Source organism: Hypanus sabinus, chromosome 27, assembly GCF_030144855.1.
Source record: "Hypanus sabinus isolate sHypSab1 chromosome 27, sHypSab1.hap1, whole genome shotgun sequence".
NCBI lineage: Eukaryota > Metazoa > Chordata > Chondrichthyes > Myliobatiformes > Dasyatidae > Hypanus > Hypanus sabinus.
The window spans coordinates 46,703,982-46,725,914 of NC_082732.1; the positions used below are offsets into that span (position 1 = coordinate 46,703,982).

At 41.2% G+C, this 21,933-nt stretch overlaps 1 protein-coding gene across 7 annotated transcripts in view; it reads right to left on the reverse strand.

The window, feature by feature from the left end:
- cfap74 (cilia and flagella associated protein 74) overlaps nt 1-21,933 on the reverse strand; it is a 460,813-nt gene that overhangs the window by 60,920 nt on the left and 377,960 nt on the right. For 6 of the 7 annotated variants that reach the window (XM_059952433.1, XM_059952430.1, XM_059952429.1 and 3 more), the window contains 4 exons: nt 21,224-21,376; nt 14,271-14,395; nt 8,953-9,087; nt 2,616-2,725 (listed from right to left, as the gene is read on the reverse strand). In XM_059952433.1, coding sequence (XP_059808416.1) covers nt 2,616-2,725; nt 8,953-9,087; nt 14,271-14,395; nt 21,224-21,376 — 523 coding nt within the window. The remainder of the gene's footprint in view (nt 1-2,615; nt 2,726-8,952; nt 9,088-14,270; nt 14,396-21,223; nt 21,377-21,933) is intronic. The other variant, XM_059952431.1, reaches the window with a different exon arrangement.

The window sequence follows — 21,933 nt, forward strand, 5'->3', positions numbered from 1 at the left end:
GAATTCATACTGCAACTTGAGAGGGAGAAGCAGCAGTCAGATGTATCTGTATCGCAATGGAATGAAAGGGAATTACAGAGGCATGAGAGAGGAGCTCACCCTGGTGGATTGCAGGAGGATACTAGCAGAGCAGAGCAGTGTTGGCTAAAGTTTCTGGGAATAGTTCACAAGGTGCAGGATAGATACGTCCCACAGAGGAAGTTGTTCTCAAATGGCAGGCATAGGCAACTGTGGTTGACAAGACAAGTGAAGGAAAGGGCATACAATGTAGTAAAAATGTGGAAGTTGGATTATTGGGAAGTTTTTAAAATCCAATAAAAGGTATAAGAAGGAAAAAGATGAAATATGAAGGCAAATTAGCCAATTTGCTGTTGGAATTAGCCAATCAACCAATTGGAAGTTGAAAGCAGGACACTAAAAGTTTGTTTCAGTTATATGATTAAAAGGGAGGTGAGAATTGAAATTGGATCCCTGGAAAATGACGCTGGTGAGGTAGTAGTGGGGGACGAAGAAATGGCAGATGAACTTAATGGGCACTTTGCATCAGTCTTTACTGTAGAAGACACTAGCAGTGTGTCAGAGGTCTGTGAGTATCAGGGAGCAAGGCTGAGTGCCATAGCTATTTCAAAGGAAAAAGTGCTAGGCAACCTGAAAGGTCTTAAGGTGGATAAGTCACCTGGACCAGACAGACTACATCCCAGAGTCCTGAGAGCGGCTGCTGAGGAGATAATAGATGCATTAGCTATGATCTTCCAAGAATCACTTGAATCTGGCATGGTCCCAGAGGACTGGAAGATTTCAAATATCACTCCACTCTAAGAAGGGAGGAAGGCAAAAGGAAAGGAAATTATAGGCCAGATAGCCTAACTTCAGTGGTTGGGTAAGTGTTAGAGACCATTACTAAGGATGAGGTTTCGGGATACTTGGAGATTAATGTTAAAATAAGTCAAAGTCAGCATGATTTCTTTGAAGGGAAATCTTGCCTGACAAATCTGTTAGAGTTCTTTGAGGAAGTAACAAGTAGGGTGGACAAAGGAGAGGCAATGGATGTCATTTATTTGGATTGTCAGAGGGCATTTAATAAGGTGCATACACATGAGGCTGCTTAACAAGATAAAATCCTATGATGTTACAGGAAAGATATTGGCATGGATAGAGGAATGGCCTAGAGACAGTGAGTGAGAATAAAGGGAGCACTTTTCTGGTTGGCAGCCAGTGAATAGTGGGTCAGTATTGGGACCGTAACTTTTCACATTGTTTGTTAGTCATTTGGATAATGGAATTGCTAAAGTTTGCAGATGATACGAAGATAAGTGGAGGGGTAGATAATGCTGAGGAAGCAATGGAATTGCAGCAGGACATAGGCAAATTGGAGGAATGGGCAAAAAAGTGACAGATGGAATATAGTGTTAGGAAATGTGTGATAATGCATTTTGGTAAAAGGAACAATAGTGAGAACTATTATCTAAATGGGGAGAAAGTTTAAACATCCGAGGTGCAAAGGGATGTAAGAGTCCTTGTGTAATACTCTCAGTAGGTTAATTTACAGGTTGAGTCTGTGGTAAAGAAGGCAAATGCAATGTTGCCATTTATTTCAAGGGGAATAGAATATAAAAGCAAGGAGATGATGCTGAGGCTTTATAAGACACTGGTCAGGCTGCCCTTGGAGTATTGTCAACTGTTTTGGATCCATATCTCAGAAAGGGTGTTTTGTATTTGGACAGAGTCCAGAGAACTAGAGGGCACAGCCTCAAAATTGAGGGGTGACCTTTTAGAACAAAGGAATAATTTTTTTAGCTAGAGAGTGGTGAATTTGTGGGATGCTTTGCAACAAACTGTGGTGGAGGCCAAGTCTGTGGGTAGATTTAAGGCAGAAGTTGAAAGTTTACTGATTAGACAGGGCATCAAAGGATATGATGAGAAGGCAGGTGTATGGGGTTGAGTGGGAACTGGGATCAGCCATGATGGAATGGCAGAGCAGACTCGATGGACTGAATGGCCTAATTCTGCTCCTATGTCTTAAGGTCTTATGAAAAATGAATTTCATGGTTGTAAATGGTAACATATATATACTTCGATAATAAATTTACTTTGAACTTTGATATCTTCAACTTGCCTGTGAACAGTTGTATTCACTTTCAGAAGATTTCAGGATCCCAGAGCACATATCTAATACTTAACAGCTTATCTAGTTAATCTAGACAACTCAGTTGAGACCATGGGAACAGAGTTATGCCATTCAGCCCATTGAGTTTGCTCTGCCAATCCATTATGGCTGATTTATTAACCTTCTCAACACTCTTCTCCTGTTTTCTCTCTGTGATCATTGACACCCTTACTAATCAAGAACCTATCATCCTCCACTTTAAATAGATCCAAAGACAGCTGTCTGTGGAAATGAATTCCACAGATTCACCATCCTCTAAAGAAATTTTTCCTCATCTTTGACCTAAAGGGATGTCTCTCTCTTCTGAAGCTGTGCCCTTTGGTCTTAAGACTCCCCTACTACAGGAAATAATTTATATGCTTCTGATAATTAGAAAACATGATTAAGATCCAACAAACAAATTGTACACTGGATTAATTGTAATTGAGTGTATAAAATATTTCATTACCTTCTGCATTCTCTCCAAAGTCTACAATATTCCGCTTGTTACATGGAACAAGTACGAGTGGTGGGGCAATTGTAGGGCAATTAACTTCTAGATACAGGGTGTTGTGAATGCTACAATGCACAAGATATTAACAGTTACTTAGTGCAAATTTATTGTCATTCAGCTGCACACATGTATACTGCCAAACAAAACAACGTTCGTCCAGACAGTCGGCCCTCCTTATCCGTGAATTCAACCAACCATGAATCACGAAAACCCGGAAGTGCTCTTCCAGCACTTGTTCGAGCATGTGCAGACTTTTTCTTGTCACTATTCCCTAGTATAACAACCATTTTACATAGCATTTACATTGTATTAGGTATTATAAGTAATCTGGAGCTGATTTAAAGTATGCGGGAGGATGTGAATGGGTTATTGTGGATTGGAATCGAAAAAAATCACAAGTTCTTACTAAGTAAGTCTGAACAGGTACATCCGGTATTATTTAGCGTCAGTTAGTCAAATGTTTGTCTCAGTATATAGTATATATTTTACCTTTCTATGCATATAAAACACTTAAGAATGTATGTTTCAGCACCAGGCTCGGGAGCGGAAGTTCTCGCGACTCGGGACAGACTGCTCCCGAGTGCGCTCTCCACCGTGCTGGGTTGATGTGGAGGATCAAAAACCCAAAATCAATAATTAAACCACTGCGTTGCTTAGTAATAATAGTAGCTTTCATCAGGATAGAGCCTTTCTCACTTCATCCTTTAAAATTGTTCCGATCGTTGACCGACATAGCCTAACACTTTTCCAACGACCGATGGCGTTTCGCCTCTTTCCGATCGCTTTATTATTTCCACTTTATTTTCAATCGTGTTCGTGAAACAGGTTAAATAAGGTCTGGGGTTCCACTGGGTCCTAAGGTCCACCGTATTTGACAGGTTGAATAAGGGACTTGAACATCCACAAATTTTGGTATCAGTGAGGAGTCCCGGAACCAATCCCCCGTGGTTAAGGAGGGCCGACTGTACATATAAATCACAGATAACATATAAAGTTATGCTACCACAAATAAATTAACAGATAAGTTGCACTTATGACACAAGTTAAAGATTAAACATTATAGTGCTATTGGCACTTCATGTGTGATGTAACCTGGGTGGTGGCAGGGAGTTCAGCGGTCTCACAGCCAGGGGGAAGAAGCTGTTTCTCATCCTATCAGTTCTTATCCTAATGCTATGCTACCTCCTGCCTGATGGTAGGGATTCCAAAAGACCGTGGGGTGGAAGGGGGGGAGGGGGAAAATCCTTGACCATGGTAGGCACCACTCCTGATTGACACTTGTGACTGCTAAGATAAGAAGAACTCTTTGCCACATAGTCATGAAAAAGCAAAGGATACATTGTTAACCTGTATGGTAGCATAGTGGTTAACGCAATGCTTTACAGTATCAGTAACCCAGGTTCAATTACTGCTACTGTCTGTCTGTGTATGTTTCTCCTATGACTCCATGGGTTTCCTCTGGGTGCTCCGGTTTCCTCCCACAGCCCAAAGATGTACTGGTTGGTAGGTAAAATGGTCATTGTAAATTGCTTTGAGATTAGGCTAGGGTTAAATTGGGAGTTGCTGGAAGTGTGGCTCAAAGGGCTGTAACAGCCCGTACCTCAATAAAATAAATAAATAAACAAGCATTCAAAATTTCATCTGTTGTAGAAAACTCTGAAGTATTGTTCCTAAACATAAAACTGCCTTACAAAGTTCGTTGGGTGCAATCTACCATCATTGCAGGACTTGTAATGTGTCCAGGACAAAAAAGCAGATGGGAAAAGTCACTATGGGCACAATCAACCTTTTCCAAGAGCTAACTTCTGGAAAGTGCTATAGGGCTATTAAAACTTAAAACTTCATGACATCTTAAAAGTTTCTTCCCCAAGGCAGTTAATCTGATCGACCATTCTACTTAGACTCACCACCCACTCTCTCTATTATTCCCCCCTCCCATCACTGCACTGTAAACACTTTAAACCAATTTTTGTAATGGTGTTTACATTGTAAATACATGCCAGTATTTATATATTTAAGCACATTTTATTCCATATCTATACATTAACCTTTAACTTTATTTTTTATATAAATCTTCATTCTTTATAACTGTTGAATGTTATTTTTGTTGGATGTCGAGCCCTGACCAACACAGCACAACAAATTTCTAATCCATGTAAATGTGGCAAATAATGTTGATCCTTGATATCCTATGGATTCTTCAAAACACTATTTTAATATACACTCAGTGGCCACATTACTAAGAACAGGAATGGAATCCAGTGTGGTCTTCTGCTACTGTAGCCCATCCACTTTAAAATTCAATGTGTTGTGCATTCAGAGATGCTCTTCTGCACACCACTGTTGTAACGTGTGGTTATTTGAGTTACTGTTGCCTTCCTGACAGCTTGAACAATTCTGGCCATTCTCCTCTGTCCTCTTTCATTAACAAGGTATTCTTGCCCACAGACCTGCTACTCACTGGAGGTTTTTCGTTTTTTACACCATTCTCTGTAAATTCTAGAGACTGTTGTGCATGGAATTCCCAGGAGATCAGTAGTTTTTGTGATACTGAAACCACCCTTTCTGGCACTAACAATCATTCCATGGTCCAAGTCACTTAGATCACACTTCAACCTTATTCTGATGTTTGGTTTGAACAACAACGGAATCTCTTGACTGTGTCTGCATGCTTTTATGCATTGAATTGCCGCCACATGATTGACTGATAGTAATACACAGATGTAAAGTTCAAAATTCAAAGTACTTTTATTATCAACTAGACAACCGGGTGACCCATTGGGGCACCCTTTGAGAGAAATGTTGTGCAGTCTGATGTGATGTGCTTTGTAAATTAAAGAAGAAAATCTCAGTTTATTAAAGAAGAAAGACACGTAACAAGGCAAATATAGTTCCTTCTCTTTTAATGAAGGACATTTTTGATGGCAACGTTGATTGTTGATCTGCCACCCTTGTGCCTTTCATTGTCATTCTGGAGATGTGCAGTCCTTTCATCCGCTGTCTCTTCATCTCTTCTGCTGTTTGTTCTTTGTCTCTGATCCCAGAGACGTGCATTTCTCTGCTCCTTTGTCTCTTCCTCTCTCCTCCTTCTGTGCCTGTTTTTGTCATTCTGGAGATGTGCAGCCCTTTCATCCCCCTTCTCTTTATCTCTTCTCCTGTTTGTTCTTTGTCTCTGATCCTGGAGTCATGCAGCCCTGGCCTCATTCAATTCTTGTTTTCTCCCTCTTCTTGCTGCTTCCCGACGATGTTTCGCTTCATCTCTTAACCATAATGTCCCCATTCTCTTTCCACGTGGCATAATTAGGCTGACCATATTTTTTTTACCTTAATGCTGGATAGAAGATACAAACTAGTAACACCAAAGCCTCCAGGATGCTGATTATTCTTGATGATGTGGTTGGCGCTCTCCTAAATGGACATGATATAGTCACTGCCGTCCTTTGACTGCAGCAAAGGGTTTGATGGGTGTTTCGAAGTACATCATTACAATTAGATTTAATTATCTCTTATTGATGGGTGGCAGTTTGATCTGTCCCAATCCTGCAAATGCTGGTGATTAGCAGAAGGTGACCGCTCGAAATAGAGCTGCCTTGCCCTTTTGCTCTGCTTGGTGTCGCTGCTGTGAGCATCGTGAGGTGCTGCTGAGGCTGGCCGTGCGCATGCGTCGTGGTGTCGCATTGCAGTTTCCATTAAAGCTGGAATCGGCTCGGGTTTAGTCGATTTAGTCAAAAAAAGTGCCACTGTAATGCACCGTTTGGGCTAATTAGAGGTCACAAACAGAGCATGAGAGTTTTAGTAGTACATAGATGTATGCATACTATATAACCCTTGAGATTTGTCCCCAGGCAATCTCAAAGCAAGGAAACCAAATAGAACCCATTAAAAACACAGACTGTCAAACACCCAATTTGCAGGGAAAAAGCAAAACTTGCAATCAATAAAAATAAGCAAATAACATTCAGAACTGAAGTTCATGAAAGTGCGTCCACTGCCATGAAGCTACTCACAGTTGATCTAGGAGCCTGCTAGATGCAGGACACAACCTCAGTTCAGTGCAGAGATGAGCTAACATTGAGGAATAGCGCGCTGAACACTAGCTCATCCCTTGCCTCTGGCCATGACACCCTGACTCTTTCAATCTTGCCTGATCAGGCAATGGGTCATTCTTCGTTCTTGGTTCCAGGCCTTGCCATTTTGATACACTCTTGGGCCTGGAACTTGTTGCCTAGATTTGGCCTGGTGCCTTAAATCGATCAGCTTGGTCCTCACTCTCAGAGGCCTGTGCCCCACAGCCTCCACTCCACCTCAAATCACCTCTATGTCTGCTCCAGTAGTCAAAATTTGGCTCATTCACCACGCTCGAGACAGGGCTCCACCATTTTGATTTGGACTGTATCCGCCACCCCGCAACCATCCTGCACCTTTGTGATTTCTGTTCTCATCACAAAAATGCCAGGTTGTACAGGCAGTTCAAAAGCTTGATTCTGAAAGGAAGCCACAGATTATTAATTACAGTGATCATTTTTGAGAAAAAGTGTGATTAATAAATTAGATAAAAGATATGCTTGCTGTCAGCAGGTCATCGCTGTGCTTTACAAGCACCATCTTGAACTGGAAACCTAATAAAGTGGCCATAATAGAATTATCTAAAACTGAAACCATAGTCAAAAGTAATAAGAAGCCTCCTAGAAAATCACAGATTTAATGTAGATATGAATGGAATTAAGAATAGGTGGCGTCCACAAAAGAATGGACTACCACAGGGATTAGTCCTGGCACCTCTACTATTTAATGTTTACGCAAATGACCAACCAACCTTTCCTAACACACGCAGATTTATCTATGCAGATGACCTATGCATAGCAACACAAGATAACTCCTTCCAAGAAGTTGAAGTATGTCTTATACCAGTCCTCGAAGCAATGAAGCAGTATGATGAAAAATAGTCCCTGAACCCAAATCCATCAAAAACTCAAGTATGTACACTCTACCTGAGGAATTGAGAAGCAGCTCGGAAACTCAATATCTTCTGGTGTGAGAAGGAGCTCGAACACCATCCGACTCCAATTTACCTGGTTGTGACAATAGATAGGACACTCTCATTTGCCACCCACATCCAAAAACTCTGAGGGAAAGTTGGCTCTCACAATTCTCTCTTGAATAAATTAGCAAGCATGAAATGGGGAGCTAATGCTCACACACTTAGATCAACTGCCCTAGCACTCTGCTAGGCACCTGCAGAATACTGTGCACCTGTGTGGGGCAGATCAGCCCATGCGAAGAAAATAGACCCGTTGCTTAACAAAGCCTGCTGAATAATCATGGGCATACTGTGCCCCACACCTACCAACATCATTTACAGACTTTCAGGCATTGATCCCCAAGAGATCCGAAGACACACTACAACAAAAATTGAAAAGGGTACCCATTACATTATCATGTGCCAGTTTCCAACCACCTAAAATCAAGGAAAAGCTTTGCTACAGTGGAGGAACTACTGCATGGAACATACCCCTCCAAACATACAGGATTGACCTCTGGCAACAAACAGAAGCCAGAACCCCACCGAACAATACAGTGCAAGACCCATAGAAACGTTGTCAGACAGGGCACTGCTTGACAGATGGAAGTGGTGCACTCTCAACAGAGTGAGAGCGGGAGTTTGTAGGACGGGAGACAATATGGTGAAGTGGGGTTTAAAGACCAGCGAATCGTGAGTGTGCCGAAAGGGTGCAGAACATTGAACACGTTCTGCGCAACTGCCCACTCTCACCTGATTTATCTGACACTGACCTGCTCAACATCAACCAAACAACACTAGAGTGGCTGGCTGTCTGGTGTGACAAGCTATGATGATAATGGTCATTATGTATATAAATAAACATTATTCTTGAAAATTTTAAGTAATTGATGGTAAATAATTTCACTTTAATTTGTGAAAAGTTATATCTTCAAAGTTGCTGATATAATATAATACAATTACACATAAAAAAGCCTAACCATCTATAGTACTAGTGCTATATATGTGGTTAATTGATGTTGGTACAAAAATTAACTTTAATACAAATCACATGCATGAAATGCTGGAGGAACTCATCAGGTCAGGCAGCAGCTGTGGAAATGAACAGTCAACGTTTCGGGCCAAAACCTTTCTTCAGGACTGAGAAGGAAGGGGAAGATGCCAGAATAGAGGATGGAAGATGGATTGCAAGACAAATGAATACAATTGAGTATTGAAAAGGTTAAAGAAAGACAGTTTAATACAACAGTAGTGCTATTATTGTTATGTTACCTGTAAGGAGGGTAACCTTCCTTTTTATGGCTTGTTGTATCTCCATGCATAATAAAACAGGGAATGACAAAACTATGGAATTCTTCTTTGAAATTCCTCAGCAAAGAAGCAAGAGCAGCATTGTAATCCTCTGAACTGAAAAAGGACAGGACATTTTTAGAGTATGTTTAACTTCTGAATCTTGTAGTATAACCGCTGTAGCAGAGTGGTTAATATGATGCTATTAAAGCTTTAATAGCCCTGAGTTCAATTCCTCTGTTTCTGTAAGTTTGAATGTCCTCCCCGTGACCAGGAGTGTTTCCTCCGGGTACTCCAGTTCTCACCCACAGTCCAAAGATGTACCAGTTAGCAGATTGATTGGTCATTGTAAATAGCCCTGTGATTAGGCTAAGGTTAAATTGGTGGGTTATTGGGCAGCACAGCTCGAAGAGGCGGAAGGTCCTGTTCTGTGCTGTTCTTCTGGATAAAAATAACACTAAATGAAGGGCTGTGAAAGGTGGCACATATCATAAAGTACATCTGATTCACTACACCATTTGCAAGCAACATATTTTTAATTCTATAATTCAAGTCAAACCATAGAATAGACTGTGCATAAAGTTGATTAAAAATACTAATGTCCTCTTTGCTGTCTTACTAAAGTTTTAATTATAAATGTTGCCCATGTGATTACTGGTTGTACCTTTACCTTGAACGAACAGTATATTTATTGTAGAACTTATTTATAAAAATAGATAAAGATGAATTTTATTTGTAATATGTACATTGAAACATACAGTGAAATACGTCATTTGCATCAACGACCAACACAGTTCGAAGTTGTGGTGGGGACAGCTGCAGGTGTTGTCACGCTTCTGCTGCCAACAAGGCATGCCCACAACTTACTAATCCTAACCCTAACCCGTACCTTTTTGAATGTGTGGAGGAAGCCAAAGAACCTGGAGCAAACCCACGCGGTCAAGGGGAAAAAGTACAAACTTCCAACAGACAGTGGCAGGAATTGAACCCAGGTTCTTGGCACTGTAAAACATTGTGCTAATCACTAAAGTTGGTATAATGACTTGTAAGTTTAAGATGAATACAAACTAAAACAGTAATGTTGATCAGGTAAGAAAGAGCATGCCATGGGTTTGGATTTGGTGGACAAAACCAGTAGTGTGGCTTACTCATAACCTTGACATTTATAAGGTTTTGGTCAGATCCCACTTATAGACAGTAGACAGTAGGTGCAGGAATAGGCCATTTGGCCCTTCTAGCCAGCACTGCCATTCACTATGATCATGGCTGATCATACACAATCAGTACCCTGTTCCTGCTCTCTCCCCATATCCCTTGATCTCGTTATCTACAAGAGCTCTATCTAACTCTCTCTTGAAAGCATCCAGAGACTTGGCCTCCACTGCCTTCTGGGGCAGAGCATTCCACATATCCACCACTCTCTGGGTGAAAAAGTGTTTCCGCATCTCTGTTCTAAATGGCCTACCCCTTAATCTTAAACTGTGGCGTCTAGTTTATGGACTCCCATCAGCAGGAACATGCTTCCTGCCTCCAGCTTGTCCAATCCCTTAATAATCTTATATGTTTCAATCAGATCCCCTCTCATCCTTCTAAATTCCAGTGTATACAAGCCCAATCGCTCCAATCTTTCAACATATGACAGTCCCGCCATCGTGGGAATTAACCTCGTTAACCTACGCTACACTCCCTCAATAGCAAGAATGTCCTTTCTCAAATTTGGAGACCAAAACTGCACATGATACTCCAGGTGGGATCTCACCAGGGCCCTGTACAGCTGCAGAAGGACCTCTTTACTCCTATACTCAATTCCTCTTGTTATAAAGGCCAGCATGCCAACATAAGAGGGCACAGTTTTAAGGTGCTTGGAAGTAGGTACAGAGGGGATGTCAGGGGTAACTTTTTTTACGCAGAGAGTGGTGAGTGCATGGAATGGGCTGCCGGTGACTGTGGTGGAGGCGGATACAATAGGGTCTTTTAAGAGGCTCCTGGATAGGTACGAGGAGCTTAGAAAAGTAGAGGGCTATGGGTAACCCTAGGTAATTTCTAAAGTAGGTACATGTTCGGCATAACATTGTGGGCTGAAGGGCCTGTATTGAGCTGTAAGTTTTCTATGTTTCTATCACATTGAAACCTATCAAATATTTAAAGACCTAGACAGAGTTGATATGGAAAAAATGTTTCCTATAGTGGGGGTGTCTAGGACCTGAGGGCACAGCCCAGAATAGAGGGACATCCACTTAGTGCAGAGATGAGGAGAAATTTCTACTGCCAGAGGGTTGTGAATCTGTGGAACTCATTGCCATTGCTGTGAAGGCCCAATCATTAGGTATATTTTAAGAGGAAGTGATCAGTTACTGATTAGTTAGGATTTTAAAGGTTGCTGTGAGAAGGCAGGAGAATGGGATTGAGAGGGATAATAAATCAGCTTTGATAGAATGCCAGAGTAGACTTGATGGGGCATTAGACCTAATTCTGCTCCTATGACTTGTGGACATTGACTGTGCTGGGAACTGGGGCTAACTCTAAGCTGTGGCCAGGACAACCCAGCTGCAATGCTGACCAAAATGCAGCAGATACACAGTGTATCCCACTAGCCATCCACAGGTCAGTGTTCCTCTCTTACTTTCTCTCAGCTCTCAGGAACTCCGATCTTTAATCTTTGAGCTGAATGTGGCCAAGACTACTACTTGGAGTTTGAGCCTAAAAACATCTGCCGTTTTCATGTCCCATGCAGCTAATATATTCATGGAAGGCAAAGAAGAAGAAAATGTAAGTTTTAGACAATAAGAGATAGGGGGCAGTAGTAGGCCATTTGGCCCATCAAGTCTGCTCTGCTATTTCATCATGGCTGATCCATTTTCCCTCTCAATCTCATTCTCCTGTCTTCTCCTGTAACCTTTCATGCTCTGTCTAATCAAGAACCTATTACCCTACCCCTTAAATACACCTGATGACCTGGCCTCCACAGCTGTCTGTGGCAATGAATTCCACAGGTTCACCACCTTCTGGCTTAAGAATTTCCAAATCAACTCCTTACTAAATGATTGTCTGTCTATTCTGAGGCTGTGTTCTCTGGTCCCAGACTCCTCTATCACAGGAAACATCCCCTCCGCATTCACTCTATCAAGGCTTTCTAATATTCGATAGGTTTCAATGAGATCCCCCCTTGTTCTTCTAAATTCTGGTGAGTAAATGCCTAGAGCCAAAAATCACTCCTCATATGATAAGCCTTTCATTTCCAGAATCATTTTTGTAAACCTCCTCTTTAATGTCAACACATCCTTTCTGAAATAATGGGCCCAAAACTGCACACAATACCCCGAGTGAGGCCTCACCAGTGCCTCATAAAGCCTCAGCATTATATCCTTGCTTTTATATTCTAGTTCCCTCAAAATGAACGCCAACATTACATTTGTCTTTCTCACCACCAAATCAACCTGCAAATTAATCTTTTAGGAATGCTGCACAAGGACTCCTTTAGCACTTTGGATTTTTGAACTTTCTCCTGTTTAGAAAACAGTCTACACTTTTATTCTGTCATAGTGCATGATCATATACTTTCCGACACTGTATTCCATTTGCCACTTCCTTGCCCATTCTCCTAATCTTTCCAAGCTTTCTGCAGCCTCCCTGTTTCCTTAACACTACCTAAGCTTCAACCTATCTTCATATCATCATCACCACAAAGCCATCAATTCTGTTACCCAAGTCATTGACATGCAACCCAAAAAGTAGTCTCAACACCAACCCCTGCAGAACACCACTAGTCACTGGCAGCCAGTCAGAAAAGGCTCCCTTTATTCCTTTTCTTTTTCTCCTGCCAATCAGCCAATGCTCTATCCATGCTAGCATCTTTCCTTTTAATATCATGGACTCTTAATTTGTTAAGCAGCTTTATGTATGGTACATTGTCAAAGGCCTTCTGAAAATCCAAGTACACAACATCCACCAATTATCCTTTGTCTATCATGCTTGTTTATTTTCTCAAATAATTCCAACAGATTTGTCAGTCAAGATCTTCCCTTAAGGAACCAATACTGACTAGAACCTGTTTTACCATGTGCCTCCAAGTACCCCAAAACCACAAGTGTTTTCTCTCTCCCATTATAATTTGTAGCTCACATCCTGGTTATTGTTTAGCTTGTATATAATTCCCGACAGAATCTTTTTACCCTTTCAGTTTCTTAACTCTACCCACAATGATTCTACATCTTCCAATCCCCTATGTCACTTCTTTCTAATGATTTGACTTCATTTTGTACCAATAGAGCCATACCACTCCTTCTTTCTACTTGCCTGTCCATTCAATTCAAAGTCTAGTGCCCTTCCCTTGGACAACATCGGTGGTGTGGAGAGGGGAGACTTGCAGCTTGGGCAACTGCGGCTCTTCCATAAGAAAAACCTTGCCCAGGCTTGCGCCCTGGAAATTTTCCATGGTCTATCGAGACTAACGGAGGCCTACACACACAATTCAAAGTGTATCCTTGGACGTTAAGCTCTCAGCTATAATCTTCTTTTAGTCACAATTCAGTGATACCCACAGCGTGTCAATCTGCAACTGTGCTACAAGTTTATCTACCTTATTCCATATAGAGTGTGCATTCAAATATAACACCTTCTGTCCCGTATTTATTATCCTTTTTGCTTTTGTCCCCATGTACACTGCAACTCATCCCACTATCATCTGCCCTATGCAGATCTTGCCCTATCATCTGCCTGTCCTTCCTGACAGCCTTACCGCACCACTTCTAGTTGTACATCAACTGCCCATTCTTCAGTCTTATCACTCTGGTTCCCATCCTCCTGCCAATTTAGCAAACCTGTCCACAAAAATATTGATTCTCCTCGGGTTCAGTTATAACCTGTCCCTTTTGTACAGGTCATACCTTCCCCAGAAGAGATCCCAATGATTCAGAAATCTTTTATTTTCCAAATGAGGAGTTTTTGGGTGAGATGAATAACTTCAGGTTCCAAGAATGATGCAAACAGACAGTTTAGAGTCAACTGCCCATTAGTTTCTGTTGGTAAGCAGAATGTCATGACAAGTGCATACCTGAATTCCCAACCTGTGTTTCTACAGCCAAGGCTCCATGCCAGGTTCCAACAACAACTGGAGTTGCAAACTGGCAGTCTAGGGTCACCCACCCATTAATCTCCATTATTAAGTAGAATGGTATGACCAACGCACACCTAAATTCCCAACCTTTGCTTTTGCAGGAAAATCACAATGCCAGGTGGTAATCTTCATAATGACCTGTCACTTCACATTCTAGTGCCAAATGACAAATAATTTTACTTACTCTACAATGATGTCTGTTGGATCAGGGGGCTTGAATGGAGTGTTGGTCTCCTTGATTGGTGGTCTAGGAGAACTTGGACTGTGCTCCCTTAAATCCTTTTGTTTTGATTGTGGGTTCTTTTTGTTCTGAGGAAAAAAAACCAAGGACACAGGTTTACACCAGTAATTTCCCCTGACTCACACATCTTTCACTGCGCAAATAACTGGTGATCAAACTGATTAGAATTACAGAACCTGCAACTTCAAAATTCAGAGTAATTTTGGTATTGAAGTATATATATGTCACCATATACAACTCAGATGCAGTTTTTCTTGTGGGCATTCACAGTAAATGCAAATAAACAAATAATAATAAATTAATAAGCAATAAATATTGAGAACATGAGTTGGAGTTTTTGATTGTGAATCCATAGGTTGTAGGAACAGTTCAGTATTGAGGTGAGTGAGATTGAGTTAAGTTATCTGCTCTGGTTCAAGACCCTGATGGTTGAGAAGTATAGGAGCCTCAGGACCCTGAACCTGGTGGAGTGGGTCCTGAGGGTCCTGTACCTTCTTCCTGATGGCAGCAGCTAGAAGAGAGCACAGCCTGGATGGAGGTTCCTTGCGTTAAGGAACAAATACTCAGACAATTATTTATATTTTCAATCCTTTTTCTGACAACTTTATTTTTCTTTTCTGCATCTTCTCCTCTTTCAAAAGCACATAAGTAGTGGTGATACTCCACAGGGATTGGCCGACCATGAACGACATTGGCTTGATCAATTGCAAGCTGCCTCTCATATCTGAGTGAAGTACTTCCATTTCTCTCTCTAAATTCCCCACCTTACCCAGACATTCTTCTGCTCTCCCTGCCCCTCACACCGATGCCTTGATCCCCTCTAACATTTCTAATCTTGTTAATCAATTGCTGGAACACTGTTGTTGAACTTCAACTGTTTATTCCTCTCCACAAATACAGCTTCACCTGCTGAATTCCTCCAGTGCTTTTTTTTTCACTCTAGTCTGGTTGTGGATTACAGGAAGGATGGAGATGGGCTAATCCCTTTTGACATCCCTTGTGTCCTGACGAAGGGTCTCAGCCCGAAACGTTGACTGCTTATTTCAACGGCTGCTGCCTGACCTGCTGAGTTCATCCAGCTTCAGTTCCTCGGCATCCACATCACTATGGACCTCACAAGGTCTGTACACACCAGCTGTGTGGTGAAAAAGGCACAACAGCGCCTCTTTCACCTCAGACGGTTGAGGAAGTTTGGTATGGGCCCCCGAATCCTAAGAACTTTCTACAGGAACACAACTGAGAGCACCCTGACTGGCTGCATCACTGCCTTGTATGGAAGCAGAACCTCCCTTAATTGCAGGACTCTGCAGAGAGTGGTACAGACAGCCCAGCACATCTGTAGTTGTGAACTTCCCATGATTCAGGACATTTACAAGGACAGGTGTGTAAAAAGAGCCTGTCGGATCATTGGGGACCCAAGCCATCTCAACCACAATCTATTCCAGCTGCTACCATCTGGGAAATGGTACTCCAGCACCAAAAGGCTCCAGGACAGTTCTTCCACTAGGCCATCAGATTGTAGAACTCATGCTGACTTGAGGGTTCTCCATATTACATTGACTGTTCTATTTATTATAAATTATTATAAATTACTATGATTGCACATTGCACATTTAGATGGAGATGTAACATAAAGATTTTTACTCCTCATGAATGTGAAGGATGTAAGAAATAAAGTCAATTCAATTCACCTGCCCTACCTGTATACCAAACACATCTCCTGTAAAAATGGACAATTTTGTGTTTTTCCACATTACACTGCACTTTCCAAGTCTTCATCCAACTTAATTTGGTGAACTTAATGAACTTGGTGAATCTATGGAATTCACTGCCACAGCTGGCTGTGGAGGCCAAATCACTGAGTCCAATCAGAGCGGAGGTTGATAGGTCACATCATAGTGCCAAATGACAAATAATTTTACTTACTACTCTTGACTAGTAAGGGCATGAAAGGTGGCAGAGCAAAGCCTGGAGAATGGGGTTAAAAGGTATAATAAATCAGCCATGATGGAATGGCGGAGCAGTCTAGATGGACCAAATAATTCTGTTCCTCTGTCTTATGGTCTTAACTGAACTGCATTATTCCGTCATCTCATCATGTCCCTTAATATCTTCAGATCCTCGTTTTCTCTCTCCCCCAATAAGTGCATTGAAAGACACTGTTTGACTTTGAAGTTTTAATCAATAGTTGAATAGTTACATTTAATATCAGAGAACCTGAAATTCTTACTCTTCACAGATGTTCATGAAAACAAAAGAGTGTCCCAAAGAATTAGTAAAAACATTAGAACCCACAAAGCATCAAAATCCTCCACGCTAAGCAAGCAATAGCAAAGCCCCCAAGAAAGACCATGATCTGTATTACAACAAAAAGTAAATGTTGACCCAACAATTTGACATACCACAGGTTCCCTCTCTCCCTAATAAAGGGACAGAGCAGTATCACCCTTTCACAGCAAGAGGGGAGACCAACAAAGACTAATAACTCACTAATTTAGGGTGTTAAAGTCTGCTGTGTTGCTTTTTATCTCCCTGAGTTCTCTGATTTGAGAATTGGCAACAAACTCTACCCCACCAAAGAGAGAAAGAGAGAGTTTCAAGTTTCTTTCAGAAGTTAGGAAAGAGGCACAAAACTTGTTGCTTCACAATCATTTTGTTAAGCATTATAGGACAAAGAGAGTTGAAATGGACAGTGATAGAGGTCTTGATGAAGGGTCTTGGCCAGAAATATTGACTGATTACAGTTTCCATAGATGCTACATGACCTGCTGAGTTCCTCCAGCATTTTGTATGTGTTGTTTTCCAGCATCTGCAGATTTTCTCATCTTAGTGATAGAGGTCTACTAGGTGAAGAGAGATAGAAGCAAAAAAATTGCACTGCTATGTGGTCAGCTCTTTTACACTACATTGATATGAAAAATTCTATTCAAATTTGCGAATAAGGGTCAGCCAATCAAAGCCCATATTCAAATAATGTTGTACCCAGAGAAGCTTCCAGAGCTTTCCAGATTCATCCAAATGTAATCACAAGGGGACATAGGAAACAACTGCATATACATATGGTGACCACTGGGAAACATAGTAAATATCCTACAATTAATAACAATTTAACTGTCAGATCCAACATAAGCAATGGAAAGAGTTCTAGCACCAGTCTCCAACTGGGACTAAATGACTAGAAAACCATATAACCATATAACAATTACAGCACAGAAATAGGCCATCTCGGCCCTTCCAGTCCGTGCCGAACACTTACTCTCACCTAGTCCCACCTACCTGCACTCAGCCCATAACCCTCCATTCCTTTCCTGTCCATATACCTATCCAATTTTTTTTAAAATAACAAAATCGAATTTGCCTCTACCACTTCTTCTGGAAGCTTATTCCATACAGCTACCACTCTCTGAGTAAAGAAGTTCCCCCTCGTGTTACCCCTAAACTTTTGCCCTTTAACTCTCAACTCATGTTCTCTTGTTTGAATCTCCCCTACTCTCAATGGAAAAAACCTATCCACATCAACTCTATCTATCCCCCTCATAATTTTAAATACCTCTATCAAGTCCCCCCTCAACCTTCTATGCTCCAAAGAATAAAGATCTAACTTGTTCAACCTTTCTCTGTAACTTAGGTGCTGAAACCCAGGTAATATTCTAGCAAATCTCCTCTGTACTCTATTTTGTTGACATCTTTCCTATAACTCAGTGACCAGAACTGTACACAATACTCCAAATCTGGCCTCACCAATGCCTTGTACAATTTTAACATTACATCCCAACTCCTATACTCAATGCCCTGATTTATAAAGGCCAGTATACCAAAAGCTTTCTTCACCACCCTATCCACATGAGATTCCACCTTCAGGGAACTATGCACCATTATTCCTAGATCACTCTGTTCTACTGCATTCCTCAATGCCCTACCATTTACCATGTATGTCCTATTTTGATTAGTCCTACCAAAATGTAGCACCTCACACTTATCAGCATTAAACTCCATCTGCCATCTTTCAGTCCACTCTTCTAACTGGCCTAAATCTCTCTGCAAGCTTTGAAAACCTACTTCATTATCCACAACGCCACCTATCTTAGTATCATTTGCATACTTACTAATGCAATTTACCACCCCATCATCCAGATCATTAATGTATATGACAAACAACATTGGACCCAATACAGATCCCTGAGGCACACCACTAGTCACCGGCCTCCAACCTAACAAACAGTTATCCACCACTACTCTCTGGCATCTCCCATTCAGCCACTGTTGAATCCATTTCACTACTTTGATATTAATACCTAACGACTGAATCTTCCTCCTAACCTTCCGTGTGGAACCTTGTCAAAGGCTTTACTGAAGTCCACATAGACAACATCCACTTCTTTACCCTCGTCGATTTTCCTAGTAACACCTCCACTGCTTTACCCTCATCAAAGACAAAAACACAGTGGTATCCATGTTCCAAAGAGGACAGCAGCAACATTGTCGTACAGCAGGTAGTGCTGTTGCCCCACAGCTCCAGAGATCTGGCTTCAGTCGTGGCCTCTTGCGCTGCCTGCATGAAATTTGCACATTCTCCTTGAACTGTGTATACTTCATCCCAGAGGTATGGTTACCTCCCACATCCCAGAGATGTGCAGGTTATTAGGCCACTGTAAGATTGTGTCTCATGTGTTTATTTATCTAGAGATGAAGTATGGACCTGGCCCTTCCAGCCCAATGAACCCCACCACTCAGCACCCCACCAATTTAACCCTAGCCTAATCACAGTACAATTTACAAAGGTATATTCTTGGACTGTGGGAGGAAACTGGAGCACCTGGAAGAAATCCATGCACCTATGGGAAGGAATGCATAAACTTCTTACAGAGGACTTCGTAATTGAACTTTGAACTCTGATGCCTCCAGCTGCAATAGCATTGTGCTCACCACTACACCATTGTGGCACGCTACATAGGTGAGATTGCACATTGATTGTTGTCCATGATTGTTAGTGTGTAATTTTTCATTGATCCTATTGTGTTTCTTTATATCTACTATGAATGCCTGCAAGAAAAAAATGAATCTCAGGGTAGTATATGCTGACATATACCTACCTTGATAATAAATTTACTTTGAACATTTAAGAATCATGTAGGGGGAATGAATTCATGAGAGTGTGGGGAGAACAAAAGTCAGATTAATGTAGGATTGGTGTAGAAGGGAGGTTGATGGGCAGCATGTTCTGATGGGCTGAATGGCTTGTTCCCATGTTGTATCTCTATGAATAAGCCAGGTAATTACAGGCTTGAGTCTAATGCCAGGGTAGGGAAATTGGATAAAATTTTGAGGGAGAGGATCAATATATACTTGAAAAAGAAGGGATTCATTAGGATTAGTCAACACAGGTTTCTTGGTAGGATATCTCATTTTGCTAATTTAATTGAGCCTTTAGAGAGACCATAAGACACAGCAGAATTTGGCCCATTGAGTCTGCTCTGCTATTTAATCATGTCTGAACCTTTTTACCTCTCCTTAGCCCCACTCCCTGGCCTTCTCCCCATAACCTTTGATGCCATGGCCAGTCAAGAACCTATCAAACTCTGCCTTAAATACACCCAATGACCTGGCCTTCACAGCTGCTTGTGGTAACAAATTCCACAAATTCACCACCCTCAACTAAAGAAATTTCTCTGCATCTCTGTATTAAATGGACGGACTGGTGTAAATTGAAAGGTGACTGAATATATTGATGAGGGCAATAGGGTTGATGTGGTTCATAGTAAGGTCTTTGAGAGAGGGCTCACATTAATTGTTCTTTCTTATTCCTCAGCAACCCTGCGGGCTATTTTCTCTCACTTATCATACGAAGCTAAATTCAGAGTGGATTTATTGTGACCTGCACAGGAACATGTGCACACAGTTGCAATGAAAAACAGTATCACAAACAAATAGAATCAGATACACAACATTCACAAGAAAAACATAAACTAAACATAAATTATGCACAATTTTTACAAAAAGGAACATAATTTGAGCAAAGAAAAATCAAAGTCCATGGTCACACTGTTGCTATACTGAGGCAGTGATTAGGGTTGTGCCAGTTGATTGAAGAACCGAATGGTTGGAGGTAAGTAACTGTCCCTGAACCTGGTGGTATAGGGCTTCAGGCTTCTGTACCTCTTGCCCATTAGTAGCTGTGAGAAGATGGCATGGCCCGGATGGTGGGCATCTTTGACAGTAGAGGCTGCTTTCTCAAGACAGCAGCTCCTGTAGACACAATTGAGAGTGGGGAGTGGTGTACCTATAATGTATTGGGCTGAGTCCACTACTCTCTGCAGGTTATTAAGTTCCTGCATGTTCATATTGCTATACCTGACCATGATGAAACCAGTCTGGATACTTTCAACTGTATAACTGTATTAGTATCCATTGTCTCCCCTTTAATTCTTAGCTCATTTTTAACTTTTCCAGTTTTATTACTCTTCAACCATCAGGCTCCTAAACTAGCGTGAATAATTTCACTCATTTCCACACGGAGCCGATTCTGCAAAGTACAGGCTCACTTTCAAGGATTCTACAACTCATGTTCTCAGTATCTGTCTATTTATTCATTAATGCATTTATTTATTTGCACAAATTGTCAGCTTTTGTATGTTGGTTGTGTCAGTCATTATGTATAGTTTTTCATAAATTCTATTGTATTCCTTTATTTTCCTGTGAATGCCTGCAAGAGAGTGAATCTCAGGTTAGTAAATAAGTGATATATAGTACTTTATAATAATAAATTTACATTGATTTTGAATGACACAATAATATGCAGAGCAATTTTGTGATGATCACTAACAGCTGTTAATAATGTCAACATTTAAAAAGTTAGTGAAACGAAGCAATGAAACAATTTGCCTGAGTGCTCTTACTGATGTGTCCTGTTCTGATTTTGCAATGCTCTCTGTCTCCTGTTTCTCCAAGATCCTCTTGGTTTCTTCTGCCCAACACAACATTCGCACAGCTTCCTCTTGGATCTGCAGGTCTGATAGTGTTGGCTTAAACGTTAGGACCACCTTACATTTCTGCAGTTCAGAAGTGATAATATTTTAAGATAACATTTTAAGGTGGCTTCTTGAAGGGAGGTGTCTTGGTAAATGCACATGAAATTTATTTGGATGTTCAGATAGTCCAACACCTGGCCCCTGGATCAGTGCCACGGCCTCAACTTCATAGAGATTATATCAATTCATACAATCTTAAGACCATAAGACATAGGAGCAAAATTAGGGTATTTGGCCCATCGAGTCAGCTCTGCCATTCTATCGTGGCTGATTTATTATTCCTCTCAACCCCATTTTTCTGCCTTCTCCCTGTAACAATTGATGGCCTTACTAATCAACAACCTATCAATACCTGCTTTAAATATATTCCAATGACTTAGCTTGCAAAGCAGTAGCAATGAATTCCACACAGTCACGACTCTCTGACCAAAGAAATTCTTCCTCATCTCCGTTCCAAATGGATGTCCCTCTATTCTGAGTTTGTGTCCTCTGGTCCTAGACTCTCCCACTATAGGAAACATCCTCTCCAAATTCACTTTGTCTAGGCCTTTCAATATTTGAGATCTCCCTCATTCTTC